The sequence below is a fragment of the Buteo buteo genome, chromosome 12 (assembly GCF_964188355.1).
Source record: "Buteo buteo chromosome 12, bButBut1.hap1.1, whole genome shotgun sequence".
Taxonomy (NCBI): domain Eukaryota; kingdom Metazoa; phylum Chordata; class Aves; order Accipitriformes; family Accipitridae; genus Buteo; species Buteo buteo.
The window spans coordinates 28,983,618-29,008,839 of NC_134182.1; the positions used below are offsets into that span (position 1 = coordinate 28,983,618).

At 34.8% G+C, this 25,222-nt stretch overlaps 1 protein-coding gene across 5 annotated transcripts in view; it reads left to right on the top strand.

Annotated features, from left to right (window-relative positions):
* CEP170 (centrosomal protein 170) overlaps window positions 1–25,222 on the top strand; it is a 104,757-nt gene that overhangs the window by 45,377 nt on the left and 34,158 nt on the right. For 4 of the 5 annotated variants that reach the window (XM_075043186.1, XM_075043185.1, XM_075043183.1 and 1 more), the window contains exons 8-10: window positions 2,985–3,461; window positions 6,025–6,671; window positions 20,921–21,070. In XM_075043186.1, coding sequence (XP_074899287.1) covers window positions 2,985–3,461; window positions 6,025–6,671; window positions 20,921–21,070 — 1,274 coding nt within the window. The remainder of the gene's footprint in view (window positions 1–2,984; window positions 3,462–6,024; window positions 6,672–20,920; window positions 21,071–25,222) is intronic. The other variant, XM_075043187.1, reaches the window with a different exon arrangement.

Here is a 25,222-nt window from a genome sequence, read left to right on the forward strand (position 1 = left end):
CTCTCCTAGACTTGTTATTTCATTTATTGTCTCTCTACACCTGTGTAGCAGCTACAGTTATTGCTTCCTTACTTGCCTTTGTAGAAACTGTTGCAGAGTTGTCTTTTGTAGTTCTAGACGTTTGTAGAATGAGAGCTGCTTCTTTACAGATACCCTGCTTCTTTTTCTGCCCCTTTCCTTTCACTCTTGCCAGTTCAGAAGTCTCTTCAGTCCCTGAAGAGGTAGCAGTTCACAACCCGTCCATCCCCTCATTTTCCCAAAACACACTTTCAATTCCACACAATTGCCTCTTTTGCTGTACAGATACTATGCTTGTTCTATTTAAAAATGATAGAGCTGTGATGACCGCTAACTATCTTCAGTATTTGCTGGAGGGTTTTCTCTTAAAGCTTTCTGTATTCAGTCTGATACATAATTTTCTTCGTCTTGACAGATGACTTTTTATAATAGGATTTCAAAGGTAAGGCTATTTTATAGATCACTCTTCGTAATATTTAGAAAGCTGTAAGGACTTGCATTTAGAATTTGGGTGAAAAATTCTGAAGGGTGGTTCAGATCAGGATCTATATTTTTTTGTTTCCTCATTGTTTTCAATTCCTTATTCTAATCAATTCTGATATATTTAACTCTTCTAAAAATGCAAGTACTTCAGGCTGAAAATAGGATTTTTTAAGTAATTAAAATTAACTTGTACTTCAGATATTTTTCATTATATATATAATATCAATGTATTTGTAAGAATTTTTCTAGTTTAGCAAAATTTACAATTTAGTTGTAGTTCAGTTTCTCACTTCTTTTGATTAGATTCACTCTGTCATAATTTAGATTCAAGCCATGTTATAGCATGTTTTAATCAAAAATATTAGTATAAACAGTTGATTACAAATGTTAAATTTGGTGCAGGCAAGTTTTACAGGGAAAATTGTCCATCAATGCTCACAAACCAGTGTTACAGATCCCCTCATCCTAAGCCTACCATACATCTGATGTAGTTTGGCTACAATCTTGTGATTTTCAAAAGATGGTAATGAACCAGTTACTTCATATTTACTGAAAAATATTGTTTATTGTGTGACCAGTAGATTGCTCTTGCCTGGCCCAAAACTAGAAATATTTCTCAAAACATACTGTGTTAGCCAGTTATCTTTTGAAGGAGCATTTAACACAGTCTTGCTTAATTATTGGTTACAGGTTAATTGGTTACAATTGCATGAAATTGTACTTTTTTAATGACCTTTGCATCAGTAAAATAGGTTTATTCTGTACTGTTTGTCTGCTGGCATAAGTGTTTTCTGGAAGGGGGCTAAAAAGGCATTCTGTTTCCCAGGGAGGGGAGTAGTGAGTTGCTGTTGTAGTGCCTGGAAACTACCCCACAGAGATGAGTAGCTCACAGTGCAGTGAAAAGCATTAGCTAGGGTATTCTTGGAATGCAACAGCACAATATGAAAACTGTCTGAATTCTGAGCATCTTTTCTGTTTGCAACAGCTACTTTTAGATAAAATAAGTTGAAAGAGTTGTGTCACCTCTGTCAGAGTTATTTTATCCTGTTGGTATCCAAGTACGGCAATAATAAAGAATGTGTACTATTTTTGTTATCACACCATAACATCTTTTTTTTTTTAACTTTTCCAGCTATTATGCTGTCCCTTAATCAGTTCTATTTCTCTGTATCAAATTACCATCCTTTTTTATTTTTTAATTTTTTAACCGGTTCCTAAATCTTCACAAGAAGCACGTGTTTGTGAAGAACAGCATAGGCACATTATGCTGTCCTGCATCCTTTACTGCTTAAACTCCTGACTCCAGTATAAATGTTTCTGTTGCTACCTTATTGCATAATAGTTTCATACACAAATGTTAATTGTCTTAGCTGATATAGTGTGGCTATTTTTAGCGCCAGAAATCTGTTAATTGCATTCTTATTCCTTTACTTGGCAACCTAAAATGATTTCTTAAGCATCTTAACGTGGTTCATGATAAATCACGTAGGAGCTATTCAGAATTCTTCTGCTGGAATGTTACTTGCCGTTGCTGCTAACTTCTCAAGCGTCTGTTGCTTATAGCACATCTCTACACCAGATATTTTGGCTAGCTTACTACTTCATGAAATGCAACCAGAAGGTTTGTTTTCTTAAAAGGCACTTTGGTAGCTTTGCTGCAATCAAAAGGAACTTTAACCTTTGTTGAGGCTATACAGTGGGACTTTCAATTACTACCCCATGCTTTTTCCACATCCTGCTTTCTTTACCCAGTTAGAGCATGGTTTGGTAACATTCTACACACTTACAGCTGTTGTTACTTTTTCTGTTCATCTACAAATTATGGAAACAAAATAAGAGCAGGTGACGGTAGGATTTAGCTTGATTCTTTAGGTTTCTACAAAAGATAAAACTAAAGTGTTTGAATTCCAAAACACTTTCCAATGCCTATCAGTGTTAAACTTTTCAAGGCAGAATTAATGTTTACCTTCTGTTAATGTGTGAATTGTTTTTCCAAAGAATTTTACCAAACAAAACGATACTAGCTATCCACTGCAGGAAATGAAAGCCAGACCACTAGCACTTGTTTTGGGGGCACCTTGTTTTGATGTTTTTCCGATAGATTGGAATTGCAATAATGATCATTTCAACTATTTCTCTAATGCGATTTACCGGGTTTTCCATGTGTAATAACTCATCTGACCTTTATATCATCTAAAAATTTTTGGAATGCAAATATTCTTTGACAAATTCTAAGTCAGCTTTTCACCATTTTACACTACTTACAGCCAAAGGTTGTGCTGTCTTTTCAGTAATACTTTATATGTAATTCTGGAATTATAATTCTAGAATTATTTTTCTAGAACTACATTGCTTAATCTTCTCCAAAATCTTACTGTTTATTCCAGAAATTACTCAAGTGGCCTTTACAGGAGTTCGGAAACTTCTTGAAGAACCTGAAGTTCCCAAGTATTGTGAAATCTATTTTTTATTTTTCTTAATAGGATGCAGCACAGATGCCAAGCAAGCTGAGGAGCAGTCTGCAGCTGCAAATGAAGAACTTTACCCTTTCTGTAGGGAGCCAAGTTATTTTGAAATCCCTACAAAAGAATTCCAGCAACCTTCACAGGTAGCAGAGAGCACTATTCATGAAATTCCAACAAAAGACACCCAAAGCTCCCATGCAGCAGGTGCAGGGCATGCTTCCTTTACCATTGAATTTGATGACAACACTCCAGGAAAAGTGACGATCAAAGATCACGTGACAAAATTCACATCGGAACAGCGTCACAAGTCAAAAAAGCCTTCTTCCTCCAGTGGTCAGGACCTGCCTGGGCTTCAAACAGTGATGATGGCCGCAGAGAGCAAAGTAGCAGATTGGCTAGCACAGAACAATCCTCCTAGAATGATATGGGAACCAACTGAGGAGGATTCCAAAAGTATTAAGAGTGACGTTCCAGTGTACTTGAAGAGACTGAAAGGTAACATGAATAATTACAGCTATGCCTATTTCTGAAAGCAACAATTCCTCACCAGCATCCAGTGAGTGGATCCCTGAGCCCTTGCTGAGTTCAGTTGAAATCACAGATACTCCACATGCGTGGAAGGATCTGTGCTGGGAAATTTTATTGCAGTTATTAAGTCTTAAAAAGAGGATAGGAAAACAAATCTTAAGTCATCTTACAATAAGTATACTAATTGGAGATATTCTAGTACAGCTGAAAACATCACGTTTTTAAAACATTGATCTTGAAAGGGAAAAGGAAGAAATCCAAACCTTAGTTAAATTTCGTACATTTCACTTTTTCCCCTGCGTTACTTTAAAAAGCCGAATTGCTTTTTAGAACCAAAGCTCTGAAGTTCAATTTATGCTTTTAGCAACTCTTCCAATAGCATATGTTCTGTGAATATTCATGTGCTCTAAGAAAATCATTTATGGCAAAGAATACATCATATAGTTATTCTGCTTAAATCGATCCTGTACGACGGAGTCAAGTTTGAGTCAGGAATCTGAAATAGACTAAGAGCTTCAATTTTTATACTAAGCTTGCAGAATATTGCATTTTACAAGAATGCTGCTGTTGAATGGAGTTCCAGGTGATTATACATGTTCATTTACTGCAGATAGTGACACTTCAAATAAAATGTTAAGTGTGATAAGTGTACTTTCTTTTGGATGCCACTTAGCAGAATAAAGAAGAAAGTAGTTTTGATGTTCAGATGAAGATTCTAGTGGCATTCAAACTTTCAGAAAGAAAACTTCAAGTCTCTCATTTTCTGTTTTTAATTTCAGCAGGTTAACCCTGCAATTCCCATTTTTCTTGATTCTGCAACATTATCATGCCTAGCTGTTAAACCAGCTGGGACTGGGTACAAGATGTTTTGTCTTACTGATCAAAAGTCTTCTTTTTAAGGCTGACTCTTCCAAATTAAGCTAAAAAATAAAATCTTGAAAACAGAATCATATCAATGTGCTAGCATTAAGATAATAGTGTAATATTTCTTCTAGAGCATATCACAGAGCATTCTTTGGTCTTCATGATACTGTATTATATTCATGAACATTCTTTAATATATTAAGCTTGTCACTTTGATAAATAGGAAGGGCTTTGTTTACAAGGCCTTAACCTTTTCCTGGCTCCTCAAAGATTGATGAATTTTCATCTGAAAGAGGTATAAGTTATGGGGTGCATATGGTTATAATAAATACCTGAATTTTGTAATCTTCTGTGATTTGTTTGTATTCTCGCTCATAAATTGTACTTTTTCAAATTATAAGGTAATATAGATAGCCGCTTTGAAAGTTTGATTTTAAAAAAAATAAAAACTTTTTTTTTTTTCCTCAGCTTTTTCTTCCTGTACTGAAGTCACACTGCTAAAGTCATGTGATATGACTTTTGCTGTGATGTTGATATTTATTGTTACTGTTTGGAAGTATAGGAACCATCACATCATTTTCTTAGGCACTGTACAAATAAGTAGCAAACAGGAATGTAAGTTGGGATTTCAGCTTTGTATTCCGTGCTATTAGTCTGATAAATAAGGTTTCCTAATATGCGATCACTATTTTACTGAGTAGTAGCTGCATATCCTAACTATGTAAGTGAGAAAACCTTAAAAAGCTATCCTCTTGAGAATAAAAAAATAAATAAATTGTACGATCTGTGCATACACAAGTAAGACTTGATCAAAAAAGAGTTCAAATAAGGTAAAACTGAGCTAAAACTTAAAAGTGTAGACACTTTCATTGTACATGAAGTTGCTTTGTGTTAAATGTGACTTACTGTGTATGAGTATCCAGGCTTCCATGCATTTTCAGGTATCACTACAAAGTATATTTGTAGGCGTATATATGATTTATTAAATACATAATCCTTATTCATAGATCTCAAAGTAGTTTGTGGAATGAATAAGTAATAACTACTTTACATGCATATATCGGATGCTGAGGGGAATGAATGATGGAAAAATTCATTTTACTTCTTGGAAAGAGTAATAAAGAATTCATTCCAATTTTTAGTAGACATTTCTCATGATAAACTCTTGTAAATGTGTGAGGAATCCAACAATATGAACTGTGGCTCTCAATGGGTATTTTCAGCTACTGGAAGGACTACTTTAAGGTTTTCTTTTTCCTCTTAACCCTGCCTTGAATCTTTCAGTAGTCATTTGTAATCAACTGGCTGTGTAACAACATTAGTATAATTCAGAAACATACTATAGTACAGCTGGTAAAATACTGGCTTTTGTAAGTCACTGATAAGTATTCACAGATGAGAATATTGGTGAAAAGGGTAATTCAAATTCTCTGCTGTTACTGACCAGCTTATGAAATGTTTCATTGTTTGACTCATAGCAAGTTGAATGCATTACCAGGGGCTGTACAAAATTTGCCAAGCCAGATATGAAAGCTGTTGGAGTCTAAACGGAAAACCAATTTGAAATTCTTTCTTTGTTTGCCAGTTTTCTTTTGTACATGTTGGGCTGGGGCTTTTTTTGTTTGTTTGTTTCATTGTGCTATATATTCTTTTGCTTTGCTTGTAGGGAATAAGCATGATGATGGTACACAAAGTGATTCAGAAAATGCTGGTGCACACCGGCATTACAGTAAGCGGGCAGCACTTGAAGAACATTTAAGGCATCATCATACAGAGCTGAAAAAGTCACACCAGAAAGTCCATTCCACAGAAAAGCAGCAAGAGCAAGCCGGTTTGAGTCAGACTGCCTTTATGATTGAGTTTTTTGATGAAGACCATCCTCGAAAGAGACGTTCTTACTCTTTTTCTCAGAATGTGGGAGCTTTGTGCCCAGAATCTCCATCTCCAACACCTCATGCACGAGCTGAAAGAGTGAAACCTACATCAGGAGAGAAAGCAGTCCCTTCATCTGTACAAACTAGCTCATCACATCACAGAGCAGTACATGGTGTTCATGCAAAACTTCTAAAACAAAAATCAGAAGAACCCTCTGCTGCATTACCTGTCTTACAAGCTGCCTTGTTAAGGAGTTCGGGAAGCCTTGGCCATAGGCCTAGTCAGAACCAGGAGATGGACAAAAAGTTGAAAGGCCAGCATATTTCTGCTGCTACTGAAAAGGACAATGAGGACGACCAGAGTGACAAAGGTACTTACACTATTGAGTTGGAAAATCCCAATTCTGAAGAAATGGAAGCCCGTAAAATGATTGACAAGGTGAGAAACTAAAATGTATACTGATGTTAGTGGTTTGTGATGTGGGGGCAACAGTCTACCACTTCAGTTCTACTTATTAAAGCTGCTACATTAGTACAAGTTCATAAGCCAGTCTATAATGATGAAATATGGAATGTCATAAAAGCAGCAGCAGGCATTTGACTAAAAATTCTTCCTGTTTGATACTGCTGCTGTTCTCGTTTGGTAGTTTTAATGTGTTTTCAAAGGATTTAAGTACTGTAAGAATACTAGGCAACAGAATTCAATTAACGGTATTTTAATGAGAGTTGTTAGATTTGAATTTTTACGTCCCTGTGGAAATACTTACCTGTTCTTAAAATCCTATGGTCTCTGTAGTTTTCAGTATATAAATTGGTTCTATCCAAATTATCACATAGAAATAGATTTTAAAGGTTTTCTATACTTACAAAAAAAGTATATTCAATAACAGTAACTTACGCTTCAGCATCCATTATAAAGAGTAAGTATAAGAATGCTTTCATTTTCCAAAAGTGTTTATATGATAGCAATGTCATTTGCCTAGTTTGAATATAGGTATATGCTTTATTAGGCTTAGGAATCTTATGATGATCAAGTAACTTTTGCTTCTTGGTAACAATGTAAATAACAATACAAATCGTATTTGCAGTTAAGTAACTGCAGAGAATGCTTTCTTTGGATTCAACGGGAAGATATGTGTAGGAGAAGCTACGTTTAATCATTTGGCTTAACTGACTCTTGAAGAGGATTTTTCTTCTGTTATTGTTGTGTTTTCCTAAACAATCTGTTGTGGTAGAATGCTGTCATCCAATTCTAGGCAATTTTTTGGCCAGTTTAACAGGTAATTGATGACTTGTTATAGAATTATGTAAGGATTGATTTTGTGTGTCTAAAACTTTCAGAGCTGAACAAATACATTAATACATTTAGAATGAATTTTGGCTAAACATTGAAAAATACTTTTTGAAAGACAAGCTAGCTTCACTGGTTTGGTTTTGTAGAATAATGCTGACATAGTGGGGAAATGGGAAATTTTATTACAGATGGTTTAATTTGATAAAAGGTGTTTATGGAGCATTTGGGAGGGGGGAGATTAAAATAGAATTGCTATCAGTAAAATCATAAAGATAATGGTGTCACCTCTTACGGATTCTGAAAAAGAGACTTTTGACTTCTTTGAGAAAGCATTCAAAAACTTCTGAGAACTAAAAGCATTCCAAATGAAGCAAGTAAATATTAAAGAATGTCATGGCTTTGACTTGGTGTCTACAAATACCTACATTTAATTCTTAAGTTATAAATCTTCAATGAAGTTGCATCAGAAAATGTGTGAGTCCTGTTTTTGCTAAGTATAGTTGTGCAACAGGGTTTATTTGGAAACTAGAAAAAATAATAACATTTGGAAATACACAATTTACGTACTTTATACTGTCTAATGTTTAATAGGATTTCAAATTATTTGTGGTCTTTAATATCCGTTCGGGATATCCACAGTCAGTTTTTTGTTTGAAACAGATCTCTCCTGTTACAGGAGAGATTCAGGAACAGGAGGTGAATGCAAGCAGTAGGGATGGTAGTAAAGTATTTGTTAATATTTTTTGTGTTGTATAAAAAGTTTTTGGATATCATAAATACCTCTTACTGCTAACCGAAAAAGTGTCACCACTAGAAATTAAAGATTTACTAGGAAGTAAAGCAGAGATGTTTTTTCTTTGAGGTCTTTCGTATCTTTTCACTTGGTATCTGTACTGAAGCATTATGAACTGTATATTTTACATCCAGTTCAAAGAGTCTTGCTGCACAGTTCTTCTTTGATTTGGTAATATGAAAGAAGTATGATATTATTTTTATGAAGTGCAGAAAAACATCCAGTGAAGAAAATCAAAACCAAATGGAAGCCAAAATTTCTTCCTCCAACTGAGCTCAGCTTTGCTTCCTTCCTATTTTAAATTGCTAATGCTGTGGATTCTGTTACTCTGCTAAAGGTGGATAAGTGAGGAATAAGACAAGGACTTTTGTTAGTCTGTTGACTGCTGTGCTGCTTTATTGAGGATTTAAGAGAATTATTGGTATACATTTTATCAATAATTCCAGTAAAATCTCTCTTTGTTGGCAAGTCAGTCCTGTTTTTTTATGCAGTTACAATGCCTGCTCAATTGAGTCTCATGCAAGAGTGTCTGTTGGGTCAGAAGATGAACTGAAATTCAAGAGTTGGGTTTGCTAGGATTGGGGTAAAAATGCACTACAAATAGCAAGGATAACTTTCTAAAACATTTGCACAAACAGTGCAGTCTTGTCAGTAATAGTTTACATTAGAATGGTGCTAAGATCCATGTCTGGCTCACCTGAAGAATTTCCTATGGCATAAAATACTTCTGAGTTTGGTTAATTTTTCCCTTTTACTGGAGGAAAGGGTGAGAATGGGCAAAATATCCAAAGATTACTTTCAGTGTTACTCATTCACTTGGGAAGCCTTAGCCTTAGCCTTACTCCTGTAGGCAGAGTCTACTCTTTTCTTGGTAAAGGAGTATAAGTCCAAATCACAAATGCAAGAATGGTGTAAACTTGTCAAAAATCAAGGTGTGATTAATAATACTTTTTTGAGTTAAGAATCCAAGAGAAGCATGCAGGAAATCAAAAGTTAAAATTCTCAGAAAAATAGAAAAAAAGAATCTATCTATATAATTTAAAAAGGGGGGGGAGGGACGACGACGACCTTAATGCTGAGCTGTATTGTTTCCTTCAAAAGTACCATTTTTGCTTAATGTAGCCTTTTACTAAAGATTCTAGGAAATAGACTCAAGGAAAATAAATACTGAAGTGAAATGATTTTAAAAATCCAAAAAGGATGCTGTCCTGCTTATTCAACATCTTCATTTCATTTAGATTGCTAAGGATTCATTTCTTCCTCGGCTACTCTTTCAGTCTCAAAGAAAAGTATTGTCTCTACAGCAGAAAAGGAGTAGGATAACAAACAACATATTTTTTTTCTTGACCATTTTAAAGCCTGGCTTTTGAAAAGATAATGTGAGAAAGATGCAAAAATAATCAGAAGGAAAGAGGAAGACATTGTCTAAGTAATGGAGAAAAGCTTTTTAGTGAGGTACTTTTCCCTAAGAGCAAGGTGTAATAATTTATCTGCAGTGATGAATGACTGTTTTGGGGTGAATGTCTGTCACTTACCTAAAATGAAAGATTACAAAAACATTGAGGCTTGTGTCTTACACAACTTTCAACACCTATATAATTTGCTGAGGCAATGAAATTAAAATCGGACAAGATACCAAGATCTGACAGGCAAGATCACTGGAATAAAATCAATTTATATAAATGCCCACAGACACTGAACTGAGTAGGAAAAGAGAAATTTGTTAAATTGTTTACAAAGTTTCAAGATTTAAAAAAAAAATATGGTGAAAAAATGAACTATGTTATAAAAATAGTAAGCAGCTTGCAGTTGTAAATAGAAAAAAGAAAAAAAACAAACATGCAAGACCTGTACATGCCTGGAATCCTCCAAAGATCATTCCTGTTTCACTTGTATGTCAGTTAGTCATTTGGATTGATTGTATTTTCACATCTTCTATGCTTAGATCAGCTATGATAGGAACTGATGTAATTACTTAGTATTTCAGGAATACTAATAATTGTTTCTTTTGTGTTGTTATTTGAATTTTATTCATAAATCTTAAAGATATTGTCAGAGGAATTAAATATGATAGCCTTGTGGCCAGTTTTGAACAGGTTATTTATGTTTAGAATTGGGGTGTCATGTTTCTTAGAACAAAACAAACATCTTGGAGAATAACTAAAAAAATAAATTTTAAAAAGTAATTAAAAAAATAAAAAACAGCATCAAATTTTGTAGAAGTTAGGAGAAATCTCAGGCTATGTTATTAGGCAGAGACAGAGAAGCAGTCAACCTAAGAAAATTTCATAGTTGTTTCTATTTTAAAATATAATACATGTACACATATATGTCCAGGACAAATATCAAAACATGAAACTCTTATAGGAGTGAAGGGTATGGTTGGGGGGGGCGAGTGTTTTCACTTATGCGAATTCCATTTCATGATACTTCTGAATGGAAAGATTTGTCAGAGTTCCCATTGTAGAGATAGTGGTTATAATTTGGAAAAAGTTGCAATCTTCAGCTGTTACTTACCCACTGTAACTGCCTTCTCTCCTTAGTCAATCAACTGGTGAGAATGCTATCTCCACAATATTCCTGTGCTTACATAGGATCCAGCTGTGCTTTTCACAAGTAACACAAACCCATGCATACATTCTCCATCTTGTAGTATTGAAATTTTCTCTGAAACACATATTCTAGGACTTCTGACTAATTTTTATTTTTTAGTAACTTGACATTATTACAATTTCTTTCAAATCCTGTTGGTTTTTTGATATGTAGAGACTGTGTGAATACTGTCATTATTACTGGTATGGAAATGTATTGTAGAATTCTCTCTTCTGTTACTAGTTTACTTGCATTTTTATTCTATCATGGGTTTCCATATGGTCCTCTGTCACCTTTAATTCACAATATATAAATTCTGAGCAAGATGTTTTTAAATACATCAATAACATGGAAAAAAAGTTATGATTGAATAATAGATGCGGGCTCTCTTTTTATACTTGTAGAGCTCTTTTTAAAATTACCATTGAGAGCAATTTCTTCAATAGGTAAAGAAGAAAAGCTGCTCTTACATACTACAAAGACCACCTTGAACATACCAGACATACAATATTCTCTACTCAAATAGCTTCAGAAAGCCACAACTCTTTCTAGCAGAATATTACCCTTATTGTTGCAGCTAAAAGCTAAGTACAAAATAAAACAAATTCAGGATCTTGATTTGATTTAGAACATGTTTTCAGTGTTATTTCTAACACATAAAATACATGAGTAGATGGGGCACAGTCGTAAGACTTGTTTTTCTTTTACATCCGGCTCTTCTGATCTTTAGGTAGGTTCAATGCTTTCTTCTGTTAACACTTAGCAATTGCTCTCTATTTTGCACTAAGTTGTAAACTTTCTATCTGTTTTACATTTTTTAAATAAATCAAATTTGTTCTAGTAGAAGGAAATTGTTCTCAGCAGTCATATCAGGTTAAAAAAAAAAATCTTCCTCAGCCATGGAAAAGGTAAGTCTGTCAGTGGATGAAAGAATTCAAAATGATGTTTCAGCAGTTCATCTTCCTTTCTGTTGATACACAAAGACTGCAAATTACCAGACTAATAGTTTCCTTTTTTCAATAAAGCAAAATCCTACCAGTAATAAATTTTAATAAATGAATGTGCAAATAATTCTGGATGGTTTTGGAATATTAAATACTTTGAGGCTATTGCAATAAATAGAAAGCAGCTCAGTGAGTTTTTTGCAAGCTCTTCAGGGATTTTCTTGGGGGGGTCCTTTTTTCTTCATTTTGTGTAGGGGTTTTTTATTGGTTTTCTTCTTCAGCCAGTTTCATTTCAGGGTATTTCTGAATGGAAGTACTTTGTAGAACTTACAATAGCAGAGTTAAACTCTTCTTTGCATGTGTGGGAAGGGAAGGAACAGAATAGAGGCTATATGTATGTTTCAATTCTCATCAGCCTAACTAACCAGGGAATCCAGCATGTTACAGCAGCTCATATGCATGTGGAAACATTGGGCTTAGATAAAGTTTTCTTTGGTCCCAAAATTGTTTTCTTCAATTATGTTATAGTAATTTAAATTTCCTGATAAATAATTGATTTTTTTCATGAGCAAAGTAATTTTAGATCTCAAATTCAACATACTGATTCCCAACCAGAAGTAAAACTTGAAAAGAAGTACCAAAATCAAACCTCAGCCCATGCTTCTGTGATCTTCAAAAAGAATTGTTGTGACCATTTAATGATTTTGTTTTCAATGAAAAGTTCTTATTTTGGATCATGTTCCAATTTATTTTAAATTGAAGAAGGATGCTGTTTCAAAGTCTTTGTTTATATAGATAGGCCATAATAGTAATGACCTTGTTTTTAATGTGCATGCTATCATCTTTAATTTTACTTGATTTATACTACACAAAGAGTATACACAAAATATTATTCTATTGACACAGTCTTCAGAGAGGTTCTTTTTTTCCTCTAAAAATTTGGAATAACTAATCATTTTGGAGGGAAAGCTGTTCATGTTCATATAGACAGCAGGTTTTCCGTTTCATTTTCTGCATCTTTCTGCTCACGATGATACTTATATTTCAGTTTGTTTTGACTTTTTTTTTTAGTATGTATAGGAGTGGGAATCTATTCTGAAAGGCGATCATAATAAAATGGAATCTCCTTACTCTTTTTGCTCCCAGGGTATATCTGTTCATACCGTATTGTGTTACTGGCTAATGTGTTCTTCAAGGACTGTGTACTTTTCAATGATTTGTTGTTGTTGCTTTAAGTCTTCATAAAGCTTGTTTACAACATCTTGTCTTCTCTGTTGCAAACCTTAAAGTTTTATCAGTAATCTTGCAGATAGCATGAAAGATTGTATTAAACATAAAATAACTGCTAAATGAAGAATTGTGGACAGACAAGTTTAATGTTATGCTAAATGTTTTGAAAGTAAGAGTGATAAAATCATAAGTAGGTATTTTATTATAATGTTACATTTGTATATATCAGTCTAGTTCTGTGAGAAGCATACACTAATTCAGATGTTTTCCATCATTTGTAAATAGCGTGCAATGCACAGCAGGGATTGATTTTAAAACATGGAGCCATATACCAAATTAAAACATTTTTTTTTAACATCTGCAAGGTTTATTAGAAAATGTGTATTCTGAATTCTTTCACTAAAACTATGTTTATCCAAAAACTTATATATACAGTGCAAGTGGAGTAGGGAGGGGGAAATGGTTTTCATTACAATACTTAACACACATGTTGTTATAACTCCTCATGTTACAGAGTTAACATACATGTTATGGAACTCCTCTTGGCAAATTTTTGCAGTATTATAAATGACAAACTACTTGAGAAGAATCAATGGGCACAGAGTAAGTTTGGAGGGAAAAAAAAAAAATCTCCGCATTTTTCAATGACTGTTTAAGAAACCAAGACAGATGTATCTATTTTCAGAAAATGACTTTCAAGTCTTCTGCCTTTTCACACCCTCTGGGTTTAATCGCTTTTACCATTGCTTCAGCAATTTCTTCTACAAAGAGTGCCTTTTAGCCCCACAGAGTGTCTTGGTTGCAGAATGACTATTTTATGAATACAATGCGGAAAAAGCAGTAGAGCAGTTGAAGCCTGTCAAATCACCTAAGTGTATAAATTTTGTCAAGAGTTCAGAGGATGTTTTTAATCTTTTTTCTTCTGAGGGGAGGAGTCTTGCAGTCTCTAACCTTATTGTTTCTTTTTTAATTTGGAATTGTAAAGAAAATTAATTCTTCACTGTAGCAAACAGATACAAAAAAATGTATGCATGTAAATATGTAACTGGCGTCTGATAAGAGGAAGTTATTAGACTTGGCACGTTGATCCTTTTCATTTGCTTATGTAGCTTTTTTTTTATACCAGAGCATCTTGCATCTGATTCTGTATCTTCAATATATAGTTAAAACAACATAAACAGCTTCTGTGAAGATCCATGGCTATTCATGAGATATGCCCTGCACAGAACACAGTCTGTTTGCCTGGGATGGCTAGGAGAACTGCCAAGAACAAGCAAAAACTATTAAAATCAGAATTCTCAGAAGCAACTTGGTTAAACACAGTTCATGCAGTAGCTAAACACAAAGTGAGTTTAGGCATTGTACTCTGGCTCATCACACTTTCTCAAAGGTGGGAAGAAAATGTTTCTCTTTTGTCTTCTCAATGTGATCAGTAACTCTGACTTGTAACAACCAATTTACTGGTGTATATTACGAATGTCTGGACCACCTTCTTTGGAAGAATGATGAGGACCTCAGTCTGCACACTAAGCGCAGCATTGCCAAGATAATCTGCAATATGGATCTGAAGCCTCTTCCATTTCCCTGCTCTCTGGAATCCTCTCTTCCCATCAATCAAGCATCCTTTGACTGTGGCTTATTTACACATTCTTCTTCTTGCTTAGAACAGCCAAGCTGTGTCCAAATCTACTTGTGTTTCCAAATTCATGTCTCTTCCCTCTTTTTTTTTCTTTTTTTTTTTTTTTCTTTCTTGCTGGTCTGACTGTATCAGTTCACAGCTCAGTTTCTGAAATCTACTTTTATTTGACTTCCCTGATAATCAAATATATTCATCATATTACTTTCCCCTAAAAAATCTATGAAACATAATTGATATTGTAATTTACATTCCCATCACTTTACAATGGCAAATACCTTATGTCAAATTTAATCACTTGCTCCTTGTTTTATTTTGCCGTGGTCCTGTCTTTAATGCACTGTACAGTACAGCCCCTTACCCATGCTCTGCTTTGGTGTAGTTTCCTTTTTTAACTGTTTGTCTTTGAATTCCCTTTTACACACTTTTTGTCTTTGGGTTTTGTTCTGCTCCTTGTATACAAATTGCTTGCGCTGAAATTAAAAGCATTTAAATTGTCATCCTTTACAAATATCTCCAGATTGTGGCTGTAGCTGTTGTTAAGATCTGAAAGAACAGAAGGAGAATTATTCAAATGCTTATAGTTTACAAATACCATCATTAATAGATAGGTTCGTAGTTATAGCTCTCTGAATTGCAACTAGAATCCTTGTTATTTATTTGTCGGGTTTCTGTCAATCTTATTAATACTATTAGTAATTACTGCATATCTTTTATGTTAAGACTGCCATGGTAAGACTATTGGGAAAAATTTAGAAACTCAAAATTATAAAACTAGATAGAATTCTTCAGAGTTGTATTTTGAATAAAATTTATGCTCCTAATTTTTGTTAGTGGTCTTAGAAATGCTTTCTAATGCTTTGTGTAGTAAGTATGTATGCAGAACGATAGAATCCCTGTACTAATACACATAATTTGCTATAAAACTGAGTGAACGTATCTATTCGGAGTCTCAAATAAGACATTTTCTTCTACTGATATCAGTATTTTCAGTAACGATTTGGATGAGGAACTAGTTCTGTGGACATTAAATACTGAGTAATTACAATATTGTAGAACTGCAGTGTGATCTTCATAAACCATGGCATAGTTTAAAATTAATGTCCTGAAACTAAATAAAAGTAAGTATAAAGTCCCAACTTTAGGAACTCTGAAAGTCATGTAAAAGAGATACAACTGGAAAAAGTTTTTTCTTACTCAAGAACTTTAATGTTTATAAAAAGCACATGAGGAAAACATCAAGTGGGGCTTCGGGGATTTTTGGGGTGTTTGGTTTTTTTTTTGTTTTTTTTAGCTAACCCTTTTTCTTCCTTTTGATTCAGAAAAATGGTTCCTGGTGCCATTAATTTTTCTGACCAATTTTTATGTTAATTTCTAGAAGGTCTCACATATATCAATAAAGAAAAATGGCTTCTGTGGTTTTAAAGAATCATCACTTTTGATAATTAATCCTGACGTCATTATACTGACCTCTAGTATAGTTCATCTATGGTACAAAATATATTAATTCATCTGTTGGAGGGCAAGGGAGAGGGGAAAAGAGAGTGAACAAGACCAATTCCCGATCACTAAAGCTAACTTGGGTTAAAGCTGTGCTTCAGCTATGGTGACAAGCAGGTGTGCTCTGAGTCATGAGCTGTTTTCACAGGGAAATGTGTATGGCTTGCCAAAACAGATTCCTCTGCTTTCTACAAAATTAGCCCTTGCAGAAGAGGACAAGGCACGTGCTCAGACTTGGTCCTGTAACTCCTGCTGTCTCCAAAAATATGCCAGTACTTATTGCAGTGATTGCATCTTGCTTGTGTTGTGTTACATAGGCTTTGTTAATTCTTGTTTGATATTCGATAAAGAATTTTAAAAATTACTGTTCTATGTAGATAATGTTCTCAGTTACGGTATTGGAAGAAGTGTTGCTGAGATAAAGTGATGGAATTTATTAATATCTGCATCAAGGTGCAATTGTTTTGCCATCAGTTACTTTGTACTTCTCCTCTGTACTTCTCAGGCTGAGTTTGCATTCCAGCAAGTAACAGCATGATGCTTTGGGACTTGCTGTATTTTTAGCCTGCTGTTTTGTCCCTTTGTTTTACTGGTGGAGCCACAGAATGTAAATAGAGTATCACAGGGGGCTCTTTGGAGGGCTTACCATTCAGTGCTTTGAAATTGAAAGTATGTGTCGGAAATTCCCTTTGTTCCTGCTGATTTACAAGACTTCATCATGTCGGCCATAGTGTTAGCAGTTCCGTAGTTGAGAAATTATTGGATTTCCCTTTGGGCTTTCTCAAGACTGACTCTTTGAGCTAGAAGGCTGACCTGAGGTGCTAAGTTATTATCTAGGATATTAAGGATCATAGGATCACATAAGCTGGAAAGGACCTTAGGAGGTCTGTAGTCCAACGCCCTGCTCAAAGCAGGGTCAGCTTTGAGGTCAGACAGGTTGCCCAGGACTTTATCCATCTGGGTCTTCGCACCCTACAGGGACAGAGACTAGGCAACCTTGCTTGGCTGTCCTCAGAGTGAAAAAGCTTTTCTTTATATCCTGTCTGAACCTCTCTTGTTTCAACTTGTCCTCCTGCCATGCATCACTGTGAAGAACCTGGATGTCATCTTGACGTGCTCCCAGTAGGTACTGGGGGGCTGCTGTTAGGCACCCACAAAGCCTTCCCTTTTCCAGACTAATCAAGCCCAGCTTCTCCAGACTCTCCCCCCAGGGAAAAGTGCTCCAGCCTTGACCATCTTGGTGGCCCCTGCTAAGCTCCCTCCAGTTAGACAATGTCTCTCATGTAGTGGGGTGACCAGTACTGGATGCAGTCTGACTATCCCCTGTTAATCCATTTGCTTAAGAGGTCAACTTGATTGCAGGTCAAACAAAATTATGTTGACTACATTTCACAAATGGGGCTTGGCTTTCTACAACAATATTGTTGTCATTCCCCTGCCATTCGAAATGTCCTGATTTGCAAGGGAAATTGCTTCATGCTTCTTAACAATAAAGTAGCTATTCTTAAACGCCACCACCACAGTTTATACGTTTCTGACAGTTCCACCATTACAGCTCTGTGGCAGAGACCCTGCAGGAACCCCATGTCATGAAGCAGATTGGTGCAGTGCCTAGATTTTTTCCCCGTCAGTCAGATTTCACGGATTCTGTGAAAATTATTATCCTGGGTTTTGTTTTGTAGCTTTATGAAATAATCTACTCTTTCTGCTAAAATATAATTTCATAAAAATAAACAGTAATAGGGCAGAGCAGGGCAGAAAACTAACTTTCCAGAATGATTGCTTATAGGAAGCTGTTAGCTTAGAAATAATCTTTCTCTGGTAGTTTCATTTTTAAATGACATCTGTTTAAAAACCAGCATTAATATCTTCCTTAAATGACTTTAAAATCATGAAGATATTTGAAGAACAGAAACATCTGAAGAATTGGAAGCCTTGAATAATGTCATTCAGTCTTTGTAGGAAGATACAGGTCTTTCTCCATTAAGGCTTCAGTCACAATAGCCCACTGTTTGTAGACATACCTTATCATAGCAACCCATGAAATACAAATTGCATTTTTCTAAACGTCAGAGACACGATTTCCAGCAGAAACCTTCAGGTTATTCCATGGCTGTTTCTGTTGAGGGTATATTCTCATTATTTGGTGAACAGTATTAAGTGGATTGGTTAATCCTGAAATTCTGATAGTATTAATTTTCTGCAGATGTATGACAGGTGTGTAAGTGATGTTCTAAATTTTGTCAAATACTAAACATGATTTGTTATATCTTTTGCATAGTTTTCATATTTAAATTTTTAATTATGTATTAATGGCATTGTTTTCAAAGGGTTTTCATATATCACAGTTCTGAAATTTAGTCTTTGGGCTAGATCACGCTTGGTGGAATCTTCTTTCTTGCTGAGAAGAGGAGCTTTACAGTTGTGTAGCGATGGAACTTAAGACAGGGCGGGTGCATGCACTTACCAGTGCTCCTACATGTAGAATGAATGTGTAGTGCAAAAATACACATTTACTGAAAGAGATGCTTTCCTTTTATTTCTAATAATAGTGTCCCCAAATATTTTGCATATCTTTTCCTGCCTATGATATCCCCACTATATATACAGAGGGAGCAGTAAGAGTAGTACTAGGAGGTAAATCTATTCCTTGGGTCTTATTGCTGCTGCTATTACCTTTCACAGAAGAAACAGGCAATATTCAAATTTGGTTTTGCAGTAATTTCAGTAATAGAAGAAGAATAATAAAATTTGCTTAAGTAGGACTTCAGTACTAGAAAAGGTAGGACTGAAAGAAAGAAGCCTCAGGAGCTGTTGTTTGTGATACAAGAAATTTGACATGGTAAATGAATGTGCCACCAGATAATATGAAGCAATTTACAGGCAGCAATTTAGTCCTGTAGTCCTGATTAGATATGGAAGTGTTGAATTAATATTTTCCTTCAGGTGCTTATGCAATAAAATCAGAATTTCCTTTCATTTAAAAGAAAATGTAAAACTCTGTAATCAATGGAACTACGTTAAACAAGGAAAAAAGTGGCTGCAGAGTAGCGATATATTCAAAGGAGGGAGGTAGTGAAAGATAACTGGTTTCTATCCTCAAAAATTGCTACAACTGTACAAATCAAAAGTATATCATTAAAGAGAAAATGTAAGTTGTATCATACTTATTTCTAAGAAAAGAAATTTATGAAATACTCTTAAGCAAATAGTGCATAAGTACATCTAGACATGATTTATGTATTAACTGAAAATTAGGGAGCATTGCCTCAGTTTTAGAACTGCAGAAAGCAGGCTTTATGCACGAGAGCAAAATGCAAATCCAATGCTTTTGAAAAAGCTTCCTCAGTTATAAATGTATAAATGCTATAGCAACATCTTTCTGGACACAGTAGATCATAAGCAGCAGTTGAATGACAGGGTGCCTAACTTTTTTTTTTTTTCCCTTCATCTGCTTCTCAGACACTAAAAAAAATTATGGTTTGTGGCCATCTAGTGGTGAATCTATTTTAAAAACACTAACCTTGTTCAGAATTTTAATAAACTAGTCCTCTAGCTTTGCTGTGCAAAACTGAATTACAAAACAGTTTTGGGGGAAAAAGTAATTCTGTATATCTTTTCCTCTTTTTCACTAGTAGTGTTTTTTACAAGATGATAGCATCTGTCAAGGTCATTTCCTTCTTCCCTTTTTGTTTGTCTTTCTCTAAGACAAAACAATTTTTGATGCTAACAGTTTCTTTTTAGCAGCCAATTTTAATGGGGGGGGGGGGGGAGTGTTCCATTTTTATTCTGTAAATTTTTTTAATCTCCAAGTCCTTAGTAGTAATGAATTTATTTCTTAGGCAAAAATTTATAAATTCTGTAAATTATATGTTTCCAAGATACAAAATATTCTCTAAAATACCTTTGAAGTATACATCAATTCTGAAGGCAATTCATATTCCTTAGTATCTATGACTCATGAGAAATTTGACAGGCAATATGCTGGCTCTCCTGCTTAAGTCCTTATTACTAAATTGCTGTGGTAATAACATTTTTCGAGTGTTTTTCTTTGAGTAATGTTTTAAAAAGTCATGGGAAAATTACTCTATCACAAGTGGAAGGGATTAATACAAGCATCAGTAAGAAACAGTGTAGTAGAACTATGGCAAGTCACATCTTGAATGAGATGAGTCTGCATGGTTTGTGAGACCTGGTGGACTTCTAACATCTGCTAAGTCCCTAACAAATGAAAAACTGAAATTTTGTTTGGATTAGAGAAATAATTCAACAAGCATATTAGTAGCAGATCTAAGCATTTGTATTTCTTGTTTTCACTAGATAATAGCAAAAATCTGAAAATTTGGTGTTCCAGTTACTGGGGTTTTTCCTTGATTGGGAAATGGACTGTAAAATGATTTTTGTAATGATTTTGCCTTTACCTTTTGTTTTTTTCATCAGTGTCATTTTTTCATATCTGACCATTCCAACTAGCAGTTCCTTGAATTTTCACAGTGTTGACATAGACTTCTGCTCTTTTTTGAATTGCTGTAGATATTTCTTCTGTTTAATTTGTAGATTTCACCAAGATGACAGATAAGCATAATACAACAACCTGTTTAAACTCACTCTCCAGCATGCCACCATCCATCCATTAACATTGAACATTGTATCAGGATGGTATTGGGTTAATGTATGTAATGGTTTGTTTCATTTTCAGGTATTTGGAGTGGATGACAGCCAGGATTATAATAGGCCTGTTATCAACGAGAACCAGAAAGATTTAGTAAAAGATTGGGCTATAAGTTCTGCTACAGTAGTGCTGGAAGAAAAAAGACCACTGAGTACAACTGGATTTCTTGACACAGAGGTAGAATTTAATTTTTGATGGTCTTCTTTTTTCTTCCAATAAGAGAGAGCACTAATAACTGACCAGTAAGTGTTAAACAGCAAACAAAGCCTTGCCTAGAAAACATTAGCTCGATCTATAAGTATTTCATTTTTCTTAGGCCTTTATTGCATTATCAAAACTTCTCTGTCAGAGAGAGCCACATTAAATTGTGAAGGTGTTTTAAATTTTGCTACCTTTCTAAGTGCACTAACACCAGTGTGTTGGAAATGTAGCAGGAGCTTTCTTGCAACATACACTTGCACAGTATACGCTTATTGTAAGTTATGCAGCAGAACTGAGGAAAAGCTGATTATGTTTTATAGCCCAAAGCAAGTAACTATATTAAACTTCAGAAATAAGGTGTATGCATTTAATGTGCGATACAAAGTCAGCTAGGGAAGAAATGGTGGATAATACATTTCAGGTTTTTTCCCCAAGCCAGAGGACTTCATGTTTTTACATTCACGGTTTGAGTTCTCAAGCGAGATGCCACTCATGAGGAGTCACTTACGTTAGTTGCCTCAGAAGCAGTATAATTTAATCAGCTGGTGAAAGATTAGGCAAAGGAAAATGCTGTTCTTTACATATGACTCAGAACATGCACACAAGCTAGATGTTAATCATATTTCATATTGAAATCTTGGGAGGCATTCTGGTATGGTTGTGAGGGATAAACTGTAACTTGAAATGTGTTGGGAACAGAACAGGCTTACACTGGAGCAGAATTAATATGGTAACAGTAACAAAGCACACCATACTTCTGCTTACCATGGCAAACTGTTTCTGAAGTATGATCCTGTAAATTAGCAAACTTTAAATAAGCAAATTTTCTGGAATATATCAAGAGCTTAAAGTGTGACTTTGTGTGCCTGCCCTGCAAATACATGGGTTTTAGTATCTAGGAATTTGTTTCCCTAGAGAAGGTGTTCTTTATCATGGTCATATTTTAGCTACTATGCAGTCTTGATACAGTAACATACTTAGTGTATCTAGATTAGTATCTTTGAATAGTTTCTCTAAGGTTACTGCTTCAAGTATTATTGGCATACAGCACGAGCATATTGTGTGGAAGAATTCAACACACTTTGCCTTTCATCTTACTTCTTTGCAAGTATCTGTAACCACAGTCTTTCCCTCTCTTCTTTTTCATGCCTTTTGCAGAATTCAGCTCTCTTGTACCATACCAGTTTTCAAGATTATTTAAAGTATTTATATTTTTCCCATTTCTGTGATTTCATAAGCAGCAGAAGAATGTATGATTTATTTTATAAACATAATTGAGCTTTTCAGGTGTCATATTTTACAAATAACAGGGCTTGATTTTAGAAGACTGAGACTTCTGCAATTATAGGGCAGGTTTAAGAATCCTTCTGGCAATAGCATACTAAAACTTGCTTTGATTTAGGTTGAAATTACAAGAATGATGCCTTTTTATTACTGTGGATGCTTTGCTGAATGAAAAGGTCTTCATATATTGGGAAGGGAATGGGTTATTTGGCATAGTCTTAATTTACAAGATTATTACGAGGCATTATAGGGGAAAAAAGGAAAATTGTTCGGTAGGTAAAGGATCAAAACTGACATAAGCAATGTAGATATAGCAAGAATTAGCGTAAGAAGAGTTGAAGACAGATGAAGACGGAAAAAAACTTAGGAGAGAGTTAAAAACAGAAGTCAGTTGATACGTATGTAGAAGTAAAAGAAGCGGATTCAGAAAAATAAAGGTGTGTTTTGTAGTATCATAATGGGAAAATAATTATGAGGATAACTATTGAGAGAAGACTGTAATATTTAAAGTCTTATTACCAAAACTTATGCTCTGTTTTATCCTTAGGAAAGGGAGAGGCAAATGTGTTTGATTTGTAAAGTATATGGGTATCATGTTCTCATTATATACAAGCTTTTCTGCTTGTGGTTTTTGGAAGACTTACTGCATTACTGAGCTGCAGATCATAAGTTAATAAACCTTATTGAAGATCTTGGCTAAATAGTCAGGAACCTCAGGGTAGCTCAGTGTTCCAGGCTTGCATCCACTCAGATTGTGGGTGAACCTTGTTCCAGCTGCCCATCACAGTTGTAACTATGGATGATTTAGCAGAATGAGGCAAATTCAGAACACGATTGACATAGAAAAAGCAGAGAATAAAAATTTAAGAGATTTCAATTCAGGAATATGGCAAAGATGGCTTGGGAAATTATGAAGATTTTATAAAAACAATTTGGGGATTGAAAGATTATTCTGAACTCAAATATCTTAACTTTACAGGGCTTGTGAAGTATCATGAATCACATGCTTGGAAAGGACCTAAAAAACTGCTTGTCTTGTAAAGAAATTCACAGCTTTTCCTTTGATATGACAAGCTTTGGTACTTCGGAGTAGTGTATGTCATGAGACTAAATAAAATGCAGAGTGAATGTCTGACAGTTGGATTGAGCCTGCATGCACTGGTTCTTGCCTTTTCAGTGATTATAGATAGCCAGTAAAAATACTAAATTAATCTCTTTAAAATATTTAAATGCTTTTATTTTCTATATTATAAGCTGCCACTTGCCAACCAAGGTAAGTGTGATTTAAGAACAAAAATTATATAAGATAGAGAACAAAGAGAATATTATTGTTGTTGTTGTTATTTATTCTTACGATGTGTGCTCAATTAACAAAAATACTGCAGACATTTGGGCTATGATTTATCCATCCAGCTTCCATTTAATGTTCAGTGGTCAGTTATCTATACTAACCACAGTTCTTAAATAATGTACATGGTTTATCAACATTGTCTTTGATGTGCTTCTTAAGGACATACTGGGTTTTTGTTTGATTTGTGGGTTTGGGTTTTTTTAATTTCTTGTTGAGACTGCAGCACAGTTAGAAACCTGGTTCTGCATCTGCAAGGTCATCAGTGCCATTGACTACAATGTTCCTTTTCCTGTTTTGAATGCCCGTTTCACGTCTTTCCCACTGAAGATAAAATAAGTAATACTGTTGACATTCTGAATACTGAATAACTTCATTCATGTAAATATTTGCTATATAGCTTCTTAGAAGTGCAGAGCTGCTGTGTGTATTTAGAGGCTGTGTTTCCTTTTGTTTGTCCTCTCTAATTAGACTAATTTCCTGTCCTTCTGTAGAGCAAACCATTCAGTCTGAAGTTTGATACTTACTTTTTGTTTGAATTTAAATGCTATACTGAAACGTAGGATGATTGTGTCACCAGTGTCATATGGCTGTGAAAAGGCAAATATGACCCTTTTATACCCTGGAAAATGTATTGCCAGAAGAAAAGGGCAGTGTTGTTGCCATGGTAGAAGGTGTTGGTGAAAATTCCTCTGAAATACTAGCCCTAGAATTGTTACCATTCTTGGTGAAGAAGTGTAAATACAAGACTAGAGAAGGTACAAAGAGGTCTATTCAGATTATTAAGGGAATGGAGATTTACCTTACAAGAACAGATTGATACAATTAATTTAGTTTAGCAAAGTAGTAGCTGAGATGGGTACAATTGCTGGGTTTTGCTGTATAAGTGGAGTAAATGCAACAGAAGGAAAAAGAACTATTTGAGATAGATGTCAGTGTTGTTCCAGGAACAAATGTGAAGTCATTGGCTCTAAATAAAGTAAGTATGGAAATACTTAAAAAGATCATCACCCCTGGAGGAGTGTGGTTCTGAAGCAGGTAGAGTGGGGAGGGACTAAAAGAGCTGCTTTTAAGATGCCACTTCAATTTATGAAAGGATGGCATAATATGATTCTTACAACATGAGATGACTGGATGACTGGAGTATGTGTCTGAAGAGACGATTTTTTTTTTTTATTCAGCTTATTGAAATTTATTTTTTAAAAAATAAGATTCTGCTCTGAAATGTCAAGTATTGGAGATGCTTCCATGTGTCATGGGGGGGAGGGGTCAGATGTAGATCCTGAAGCCCCAAATCTTCAGTCTGAATAATAAATTCACAGAAATCCATTGGTACATTTTCTGAAGATCTGTTACTCCAATTTAGTTTGTATATGTGATAAGCATAAGGGAAAGCACATTTAAGACGAAGTTAAAAGGCTGGTATCTCTTACATAAACCCAGCTTTTCTGAAATACTAGGGAATTTCTTTTGGTATTCGAGAGGCGATTTGGAGG